Source organism: Phoca vitulina, unplaced genomic scaffold (assembly GCF_004348235.1).
Source record: "Phoca vitulina isolate PV1807 unplaced genomic scaffold, GSC_HSeal_1.0 scaffold3, whole genome shotgun sequence".
NCBI classification, from domain to species: Eukaryota; Metazoa; Chordata; class Mammalia; order Carnivora; family Phocidae; genus Phoca; species Phoca vitulina.
Genome location: NW_022589706.1, coordinates 93,273,675 through 93,284,696, shown reverse-complemented (window position 1 = coordinate 93,284,696; position 11,022 = coordinate 93,273,675). Strand labels below are relative to the sequence as shown.

The 11,022-nt window shown below is 37.3% G+C and overlaps 2 protein-coding genes across 5 annotated transcripts in view; one reads left to right on the top strand and one right to left on the bottom strand.

Annotated features, from left to right (window-relative positions):
* Positions 1–375: 375 nt before the first annotated feature.
* Positions 376–3,763, top strand: CUNH4orf3 (chromosome unknown C4orf3 homolog). Its single transcript, XM_032399001.1, has 2 exons — positions 376–790; positions 2,680–3,763. Coding segments are annotated over exons 1-2 (207 nt in total). The 5' UTR covers positions 376–584; the 3' UTR covers positions 2,681–3,763.
* A 1,882-nt stretch (positions 3,764–5,645) lies between these two features.
* USP53 (ubiquitin specific peptidase 53) overlaps positions 5,646–11,022 on the bottom strand; it is a 66,848-nt gene continuing 61,471 nt past the window's right edge. For all 4 annotated transcript variants that reach the window (XM_032401098.1, XM_032401099.1, XM_032401100.1 and 1 more), the window contains 2 exons: positions 9,949–10,051; positions 5,646–8,845 (listed from right to left, as the gene is read on the bottom strand). In XM_032401098.1, the coding sequence (XP_032256989.1) occupies positions 7,858–8,845; positions 9,949–10,051 (1,091 nt within the window). In that variant the 3' untranslated portion in view covers positions 5,646–7,857. The remainder of the gene's footprint in view (positions 8,846–9,948; positions 10,052–11,022) is intronic.

Genomic DNA, 11,022 nt, shown 5'->3' with positions numbered 1-11,022 from the left:
GGGATTACACTCCCAAACCTTCGGGTTATTCTTAAATTCACTCCCATGAGGTACACGCAACATTCTCACGATTTGCTCTCTGGCCCCCTTATAAACTCATGCTCATAATTATGACGTCCATCTCATTATAGCTGTTTGAGGATTAAAGAAGTGTAACGGGCTATGTACACAATACAAAACCTATCAGAGGGGGCCCTAAACCCTTGGCATTAAGACCCCAAAGAACAGGGATAAGGAAAGGGGACCGTGGGCAGTTCCTGGGTGGAATCCATCACCTGACAGGAACGGGACTTGATGGTGACTTCCGGCGCGGCCAGGTACTTTTCCTTCTAGCAAAACCTGTCTAACCAGTTTACTCCGCTTCCGGGTAGTGGCCGCGCTGCCTGCCGGCTGTCACGGAGACAGCGGACCTCCCGGCGGCGCCTGCGCGCTGGAAGAAGAGGGCACCGGGCCCGTTTCCGGGTATGGTGAGCGCGCATGCGTACGCGGGCAGACTGGGGCCAGTTTAGGGCCAGGTGAACGCGGAAGTACAGGACGTGAGGGTTTGCTGGCTGCTCCGACTGTGGTGGGGCAACTGGTGCGAGATGGAGGAGGGCGCAGCTGCGGAAGATGGTCGGGACGGTCCCCGGGAGCGGCTAGGCTTGGGTGAAGCTGGGAGGCAGCAGCAGAACCACGAAGTGCGGTCTCAATCCCGGGCCGACCGGTTTCCAAAGCATTCCTACTGGTTGGATCTCTGGCTCTTCATCCTCTTCGATGTAGTGTTGTTTATCTTCGTGTATCTTTTACCATGGTGAGTACTCTGAACGCAGAGCTGAACCGGTAGGGAGCTTACCACTACAATTGGGGGGAGGCAAGGTAACTGAATTCCAGAGAGTATGGTGTGCCCATGGTAATAATATAGCTGGTTAATGGCGGGGTCAAGGGGCGGGTGGTGTTGGGGTCGGGATGAGGCTGGAATGAAAAGTGTTCTTCCTTGCACCTCAGCGAGGGTCTTCAAAGAGGTGTGGAAGAAACTTGGCTTCATAATTTTTTTCTTATGTTTTGGAATGAAACCAGCTGGGTTTGAGTTCCTGCCCTACTACAAAGGAATTAAAGAAGTTATTTAGCTTTTCTGAGCTTTATTTTTCCATTTACCATTTGGGACCAGTAGTAACCAGGTCATAGGGGTGTAGTGAGGATTAAATGAGATAGTAATTTATCTAAAAGCGATTCGCATTTTTGCCTGGCAGCAGTAAGCCCTTAACTAAAGGTGTTGTTACTATAACTAGTTTGACCTCGAGTAGGCCAGATAGGTATCTCAAACAGGTCCAAGCCTGAACTCTTAGGAACTTCTTACCAAAATGTACTTATTTTTCAGTGTCCCCATTTCAGTAAATGTTAACTTTATTCATTCAGTACCCCTCCCAGAAGCCTGGGACTCTTTGATTTTCCCCTTTTACATACACCCACACATCCCCAAACACCAACTGTTTTTAAATAACAAAATTCTGTAGGTTCCACTTGCAAAATCCTTGCTCTCCATTTTCATTGCCACTCACTCTGAAAAGACAGTTTTGGAAGGGGATAAGGAAAGGAAAGGTAGAGAAGGGGCAGGGGAGCAGAACCAGAAGAGGGACATAGGACCGAGATGATAAGGGAAAAGTTCTGGAGAGAAGCAGTGAGCTGAAGGGAGGGCCTGTGGAAGAAAAGCAGTGCAGCTCATTTGGACATCAGGGAGCTCTGTTGGACTTTGGAGTTGTTGACTTACCATAAATTAACTTTTCTCAATCATGTTTATGAGTTTGCAATCCATGATAGGCAATTATGTCTTCTTTCCTCACCCCCAAAATTTTGGCAAAGATTTGGGCATGAGCTCATTGTATCTAAGGCCCCATTGTCGCTGATTTCTTGGATAATGTGACAGATTAGAAGGCAGAGGGTTGAGGGGCGCCTGGGTGGCTCAGTGGTTAAGCGTCTGCCTTCGGCTCAGGTCATGATCCCAGGGTCCTGGGATCTAGCCCAGCATTGGGCTCCCTGCTCTGAAGGAAGCCTTCATCTCCCTCTCCCACTCCCCCTGCTTGTGTTCCCTCTCTCGCTGTGTCTCTCTCTGTCAAATAAATAAAATCTTTAAAAAAAAAAAAAAAAACAGAACGGGCAGAGGGTTGAGTGGGTGAATGGAAGAAATGGATATTTCTATAAAATACTCTGCCACACTATTTGTAGTTTTCACTCTCCTCTACTTCCCCTCCTTTTTTGGTAGAGACTGATACCTCAAATATAGTGATTTTTTTTTTTTTAAATGACAGTTTTCAGGGGCGCCTGGGTGGCACAGTTGGTTGAGCGTCCGACTCTTGGTTTCGGCTCAGGTCGTGATCTCAGGGTCGTGAGATGGAGCCCCGCGCTGGGCTCCACACTCAGTGCAGAGTTCTTTCCCCCTCCCTCTCCCTGCCCCCTGCTCCCTGCTCCCACTTTCTTTCTCTGAAATAAATAAATAAAATCTTTTTTAAAAAAATGACAGTTTCAGCTCTGGGTAGAAAATGGAAGCCATAGGAGGAATACTCCAGGCCTTTTTTTCTTTCTTAACCATATGTAAATCATTTAGGAATAGGAAAGTGACTGAGACAATCTAGATTTTCAGATATTGGGGTAAAGTATTAAAACTGGAAGGAGACATTGTTGACAAATATTTGGTTTTTACAGAATTGTTTGCCTGATGTCTAGATTAAGAAGTTGGCTCCTGGAGTGGATTCTGAAAATGACTACAAACTTCTTGAACAAAGAAGACAGGATTGTGCAACAGAATTTTAAACTCTGAGGGACTTTCTTTCATTTTACATACTCTTGCTATTCCTTTTGGGGACTATATTAAATGGGTAATCTCACCCATTCATAGCTAAGTTCTTAAAACTACTCTTTGATTCATGTTTAAAAACTTTTCAGACATCTGATGGCTTTATAGGGGCTGAATATTAAAGCATTTATACGTAAAGGTTTAATGTATTCATTAACAAATATGGTAATGTCTTCCCTTTAACATTTTAAGGATTAGCCAGGGTTTAGTATGATGCAGAAATTTGGTGAAATATTAAGGTGAAGTATTTAAAAATAAATTACTCAAAAGCAAAGGAAGAAAAAGGAGTTAAGAGCTGTACAGAAAGTGCAGGCCCAAAATGTATTGGCTGTTAAGTACCAGTTTAATTTTTAGATTAAGTGGGCCTCTGTTATGGTCGCCAGATTGATACAATCTCAGAGGAAGTATATAATATCCAACTTTGGAAATCTAGTGTGCATGTCCTCTTACCTGGATGCTTCCCCTTGCTTCCTTTTAAGTTCCTGAACTTCCCTAAAATAGGACTGTGTTTGAAATCTTTTTTTTTATAATTGTGATTGTATTAAGAATGCTTGTAGCTAAAGTATGTTTTTGTTTTTATAATGTCTGTACCTTAAATACTTCAGCGAAGTCATTTCAGCAAATATTTGATCACTTACTCGGCCAGGTACAGTAGTGAGCAAAAAAGACAAAAAATCCTTGCCTTCATGGAGCTTACATTCTTTTATATCTAAATGTTAGTAAGAATTTACATTCTAGGAGTGATCAGCTGGTGTTTAATCAGAAAGGTCACACTCCCAAAGCTACTAAAAGCCCTTCAGAAGCTAGTCTATTATATAACAGATACTCCTTTATGTAACAGATGTTAGAAGTGGGCTCTTGTTGGGGCGCCTGGGTGGCTCAGTCGTTAACCGTCTGCCTTCAGCTTAGGTCATGATCCCAGGGTCCTGGGATTGAGCCCTGCATCAGGCTCCCTGCTCGGCGGGAAGCCTCCTTCTCCCTCTGTGTTCCCTCTCTCGCTGTGTCTCTGTCAAATAAATAAATAAAATCTTAAAAAAAAAAAAAAGGTAGATATGGGCTCTTGTTGAAATTGGTGACATTTGATACATATGAATTGCCTAAATATTTTGAGGATATTCACGTCCCTTAGAAACAGAGTGTAGATCTGGTAAACTCTACACGCTCTCTCTTAATGGCGTTAGAATGAAATCCAGGACTGATTTTGGAAGATTTTAGTTGCCTATTGCCCACTACAAGGTAACAGTTATGCATCCAGGGTACTGTTGCATCTACTTGGAGAGAACCTTTTATGCAAAGGTTGATGCATCTAAAGAAACACAAAACTGGAATTTCATTGAGTATATCAAACAGTATGAACTGTTTTTCTGCTGCTTGCTAATAATTTTGTCCAATCAATGTTTATTGTGTAGCTAAATTTGGTCTGATTCGGACTTTGCATTTGTTTAAACAAATTACTTGGTAGGTAGCAGGGTTTTGAAAGGATTAACAGTTCTCATGTAGTTTAATGTTGTGTTACACACAAAGATTTATAATTTTATGTTTCTGAGGCTAAAATCAGCCCACTACCACAACTATTGAATGTTCTGAAAATTTCTAGCAGAGGGAAGGTAGCAAGGTCTTGGTGTTATGACATAACTGTAAATGGTATACAGAAATGGTTCCAGTATGAGGGTGAATCTTTTCTACAGCTGATGAATAAGAAATTATACCTACTGTGCCATCTCAAGTATAGGGAGTGCTTACAGCACTCACACTTGAAGGCTAAATGGGTAAAGGCTAACTGGGTAAGGCTGAAGGATGAATGGGACACCAAGAAAAGTTGGCAAACTTGCTATGACGAAAACAAAGAATAACATCAATGTGATTTTAATCTGATAAATTCCTTTGTAAATTTCAAAGACTTAATTTCATATAAATGAAATGATTATTTTAATAACCATTTGTGAAATGAACTGGCTGACCAGTAACTGTGACAAAGTCTTTAGGATTTAGGAGTCTATGAACCTGAAAATTTAGGACAGAAACCTCTCTGTGTATCTAGTCCCTAAATGGCATGGGGATACATTCAGAGACTACAGGATAATTTATTTCAGGTCGTTAAGGTTACTTAATGTAAATTATGTTCGAGGATAAGGATCATCAAACTATGGCCAATGGGCCAAATCTGACCTACTACCTCTTTTGATCAGGCCTGTGAGCTAAGGATGATTTTTACATTTTAAAATGGTTGAAAAAAATCAAGTGACTATTTCATAACATATGAAAATTACATGAAATCAAGTTTCAATGTCAATAAAGTTTTATTGAAACACAAACATGCCATTCATTTACATACCATTTACGGCTTCTTTCACTACAGTGGCAGAATTGAGTAGTTGTTTTTTACAAAGACCCTATGGTCCACCAAGATCAAATTATTTACTATCTGGCTCTCTCTAGAAAGTTTGCCAACTCCTTTGAAGCCCTGCGTTAGACCTCACTGCAGTTACACTTTTAGGAGCCTCTAGTGATAACATTTTTATGATTAGTGATACTCCAAGTACCCTTGAACTTTAAGGTAACTCAATTTCTCATAAAATACATAATCAATCAACATGTGAGGAGAGGAAGCCACAATTCATGAATGCACAGAAAAGTCCAACCATGTTAACATAAAAATCAGTTTATCTTTTTATTTGACAGAGACAACGAGAGAGGGAACACAAGCAGGGGGAGTGGGAGAGGGAGAAGCAGGCTTCCCGCTAAGCAGGGAGCCCGATGTGGGGCTCGGTCATGACCCAAGCAGAAGGCAGACGCTTAACAACTGAGCCACTGAGGCGCCCCCAAAATCAGTTTATCTTAAAAAAAAAATTTTGAACCGGAAGAAACTCATTTCACAGAAAAATCAACAGTCTGAAGATAAGTATTTTGAACATTACAATAATTATTGGTTGCATTATTTCAGAAGTTACCATAATTCTATAACCAGAAGAAAACACGTATAAAAATTAGGTACTCTAGAAATAAAAATTTTACATGTGAATAGTTAGTAATTATGTATTCAAATCTGTATTTGGAGTGTTGAATCAACAAAAACAGTTCCTAGTTAGTACTATTACATGATTCAGGTGGTTTCAACTGGACAGTACTTTAAAAAGAGCCAAAATTAGATATTTCTATTTGATGTTGCAACTCAACTGTGAGTTAAAAATACAAATCTATGAGACTGCTGTTAAATAACAGAAATTAGTTTATATGTTTCAAATAATACATTTTTAACTGGACATCTTGACCAAATAGAAATCTTAAAAAAAAACTAGACAAAAGTTTTTCAAAGTTATTAAAAATACTTGAAACCCATTTTCTAGTATTTTACAATGTTATAAAAGCAATAATTAAATACAATGTTATATCAAATACAATTTTAGAAACTTTACAGTATTTACAAACCCTCCATACTAAAAGTTATTTAAAAATATGCTTTCTTAAAAGATAAAAGTTTAATACAGTTCATATTCAAGTATTTCTAAATTAAGAGAATATAAAGTAATAATCATCCTACTGTTACAGTTAGAAAAGGCTAGTAAAAACTTCTCTAGGTGGAAGATAATAATTGACCAAGATTTCTTAACTGGGTGAGATTAGGTTTTTACAAGCAATTATTTTGTATTTATCTAGGAATACTCATTTTTAATCATTTATATTTTAGAATATTTTAACAATTTATGGAGCTGGTCAAAACATTAAAATTTACTAATCAGATTACAGAATTAAGTTATATGTATGAAGTTTATTAATGTAAGAAAATTTTTAATTCTGTAATTTTCAATTTTCTTACATGGACAATACAACACTTAGCCACAATACATTTACCAACTTAGTACAAAATAAAATGACAACTAATGAAATAAAGCAATTAATGTAACTTAATTTCATTTATAAGGTCATACTGATAATGGAAAATTCCTTTATTAAAAAAAAAAAAAGCCCTCTCCGTGAAAGTAGGGTAAAATGACTGTTTAGAAAAATGGGAGGGATGCTCAAATTAATACATTTCATTAAAATTAAACCCTCTACATGAAGGTATAAAATGAATCTGGAACCCAGAAATACTCGGATTCAAGAATCTGAAAATCATTAAAATGGGTTGACCTATAAAGAGAGGTTAAGATGATAGCAGGGAAAATTTAGGCAGTCACAGTGACATCCCCAGTGGGCCCTAAGTTAAATTCCTAACACTGGTTATTAGCAGCCCAAAATAAACCAAACCAAAATAAAACCTTTCACATTTCATATAAAATTAGAAAAAAATGTAACAAATATACTAACGTTAAGAATTTCACTTATTTTTAGCTTACATGGCTGAAGTAAGTTTATGATACAACAAAGTCCTAATTTATGTTATCGAGGCATTATGAAGATTAAAATTCTAGGAGCAAAATTAAGTTTCTTCTGTTCTGACCTTAAGAATTTAATTTAAAAACTGCTTTATCATTAAGGCTCCCCCCGCAAATGCTATCAATTTCATGGGTTGGTATTTTTTAAGACACTTAAAGGGATCATATGTAGTAGACTATCACAGAAGTCAAAAACAAATGGGTGAAGCCCTCTTTTGGTTGGTTACCCATTAGAAAGAAAGTGCTTCTTCATAAAGCAAATACTGCTTTGACTACCCAAACTATGTATCACCTGGTATTTTTCAATTAGCATAGTTTACCAATCTACAAATGTGAGTACTGGTTAGTTTAATACTTACGGGTCTACTAGCCACACATAAAGGAGCAAATTACATTTTTATTCAACTGCAGCAGTGACTTTTTGCATACCCCCTGATTTTCTGTTTTGCAGGCACGCCAAGACTATTCAAAGGGAATTTCTAAAATATCCAATAAATTGATCACAAAATAAAAAATATATATAGAAAATTAAAGTGATTAATGACTTTAAAAATGCCACGGTTTTAGTTTCATGTATCACTAGGTTTGGTCAGTCAATTCCTATTATATTTTCATGGCCTCTGAGAAGTATAAGCTTACCAGTTTCATCACTTATCTATTACAGTATATACTAGGTTTATATCTCTGCTCAGAAGGGCAGTTTGAACCAAGACTGTTGTGTAACACAGGTGCTAGCCCTCTTTCACTCTGAGATATTGCATGATCATTACAAAAACCACCGCTTTCTGGAACACAGAGCTTGGGTCTCTGATGGTATTTCAGTCTGTATGTATCAGTCATGCAGCTATCAACTGAAAAATAGGTAGTTAATGAAATGGTCTCATTTGGACAGGTAGAACTAGAGTCTATTTCTGGTTGGCAAAATGCATCAACAACTGTACCCAAGTCTGCCTGAAAATCTTTAGTTGAAAAGCTTGACAGGTGGTTTGGTGTGTTGCCAACATGCTCTTTTATTTGAAATGTTTCCTTAAGTCTTTGATCATTCATATACGTACCTACTTCTGAACTTGGTTCTGAATCCAAATGTAAGCTGTGCTTTGGAAGACTGGAAGAATTAGCTTTAAACATCTCTGTAAGTTTTACATTAGGTGCGGGATCATTTTTCTCTGACTGTGGCACACTGGTTATAGCATATTTCTTTGGTGGCAAAGGAGGTGGTGGATTATGGCTAACAAGTTTTGGCATCTGACAACCATCAGACCTGCAGGTTGACTGAATTATCTGTTCCCTGGACAGAGAGTTCTCAGAGCAACATTGTTCCATCCTAGTTTGCTGCTGGATGAGGGGAGAAGTTTCTGGCTTTACCCCAACAGGTCTCATGTGTGAAGACCACAGTGAAGATGATGAGACTACTTCATTACTGTTCATTCTCTTTCCAGGAGCAGAATTATCATCGTGAAAAAGTAAACCTGTTCTCTCAGAATTTTCTGTATTAAGCCACTCAGAAAATTTGCATTCACTTGGGGTTTCAAGTTTCTGTTCACCTGACTGGTGGATATGCTCTCTTGCTGCATTGTCCTTGAGTATCTGTGGACCTGATGAAGGGAATAACTTTCCATTTGTTTCACGTATCTGTGACCTGCAACAGAGAAACAAGGACAAAGCTAAAAGGCAAAATTGGAGGAAAAACAAACATTTGTCCTGTAGTTTAACTTCTCAATATATACCTGATGTTATTTTTATAACATAACAGAAATGGGAAGATATTTGTAACCATTACCATTTTATACTCTCTGACTCCAAAATGTATGCCAAAATACATGAATGCCAGAAACACCTGTCATTACCAAAATTAGATCTCTTATAATCAGAAGCATAATTTTAAAAAATTCATTTCAATTTACAAACACTGAAATTACATTTATTTGTAATAAAATGTAGCATAGACTTAAAAAAAATGTTATAAGCAAACACTTCAATACCCTAAAACACTTCTTGACCAACATTACAAAGCTTATACCAATAGAGACAACTGACATACAATGCTATAAAGATGGTATACAAATTAAAAATAATTTAATCAAGATTACCTTTTTTAGGTAATAATTAACTTCTGAGATGAAGATAAATGATACCACATTGCAAATTATTTTTGTCATGAAAATTATTTTTCTCACATGAATTGCATGGAATTCAATTAGAGCGAAATGATGAAAAGAGTAGAGGCTTTGCTAGGTAGATAAGAGCTGCATTCAAATTTCAGCTCCACTGCTTTGAGCAAATTACTTAATAAGAGCCCCTAATTTTCTCTTACTAAATACCACCCACCTCATAAGAATGCTGAGGATTATAACCATCATGTATTACACCTGGTACTCTGTAGGCCCTCTATCCGTAGGCCTATATCCTTTTAATGATCCCCAATAATACAGGCATCATAACATCATGGATTTTTAGCCTGATAAAGAGTTCCTATAATACATGCATTTTTTTTTTTTAAAGATTTTATTTATTTATTTGAGAGAGAGAATGAGAGAGAGAGAGAGAGCATGAGAGGGGGAGGGTCAGAGGGAGAAGCAGACTCCCTGCCGAGCAGGGAGCCCGATGCGGGACTCGATCCTGGGACTCCAGGATCATGACCTGAGCCGAAGGCAGTCGCTTAACCAACTGAGCCACCCAGGCGCCCCGTAATACATGCATTTAATACAAAAGATTTTAGTATTTCTAAATATCTTTGATTACCTTTTCATCAAAGGATTTTTTATTTGTAGATGTGACTCTGGGTGGAACTCATGAGATTTATAGCCTACTTCCAAATTCTTGAGTTCTTTTCTAAAGCCTGAGGCTAGGAGAGAGAAAAACAAAATTATTTAAATGATCTTTTATAATTTACTGCGTGTATACTTCTCCATAATTTACGTTTCCTACAAATAGGTAATTCTCTTACAACTAACAAACAAAATTAATTCTTCAAGATTCAGCTCAAATAATATGTCTTTTCTGAATACTTTATACAAAATAAATGGCTGTTTCTATCATCACTTGAAAACGTTAGCAATGCCCAAATAACACTATTGCTGTTCAACTGTGGGGAGCTATGTGTTTCCTCTGTCATATAACACATAGTCTTTGCTGACAAAATGGCGGGGAAATCCTGCACTTGAAGACAGATGGCTTGGGTTGAAGTCTGGATTCACTACTTATTTGCTAGTAGCTTTAAGCAAACCTCTCAATCCCTTATAATCTCAGTTTCCTCATTTATATGAGATAATGACACCTATTTTACCTTCCTCACAGGAACATTAGGAACGTCAACTGAATTAAAACATGTGGAAAGGTATTATGATTAACATGTAAAATGTTAATATCATCACTCTGTAGCTACCATTTTCTGATTGCTGACTCAAGTTGTAAGAGGTTCATAATAATTATTTCATTTAATCTTTAAAGTTGAACATTATTTTTTACTTGAAAGATAATAGATTCTGGTTATTCAGACTTGGGTATCTGGCAGAAATTTTCTTGAAAATTAAAGAAGTGAACCTGTCATTTCAAGGAAAACAACCAGTCATTTATTGCCACTGATAAAATTCAAATTTTGAGATGAAAATAAGAATTTTGGAAAACTTGTATCCACCACCATGAGTTTTTAGCTTCCCAAGAATTATAAAGGCTTTCTGCTAATATTTGTGGTAATATTAACAAAGGTGTTTTTTTAAAGAAACAATATAAAGAAATGTATCAACATTTAGAAGACTTGCATAATTTAGCAAACCAATATTTTCCAAATAAGGATATACTGATGTTACAAAATCA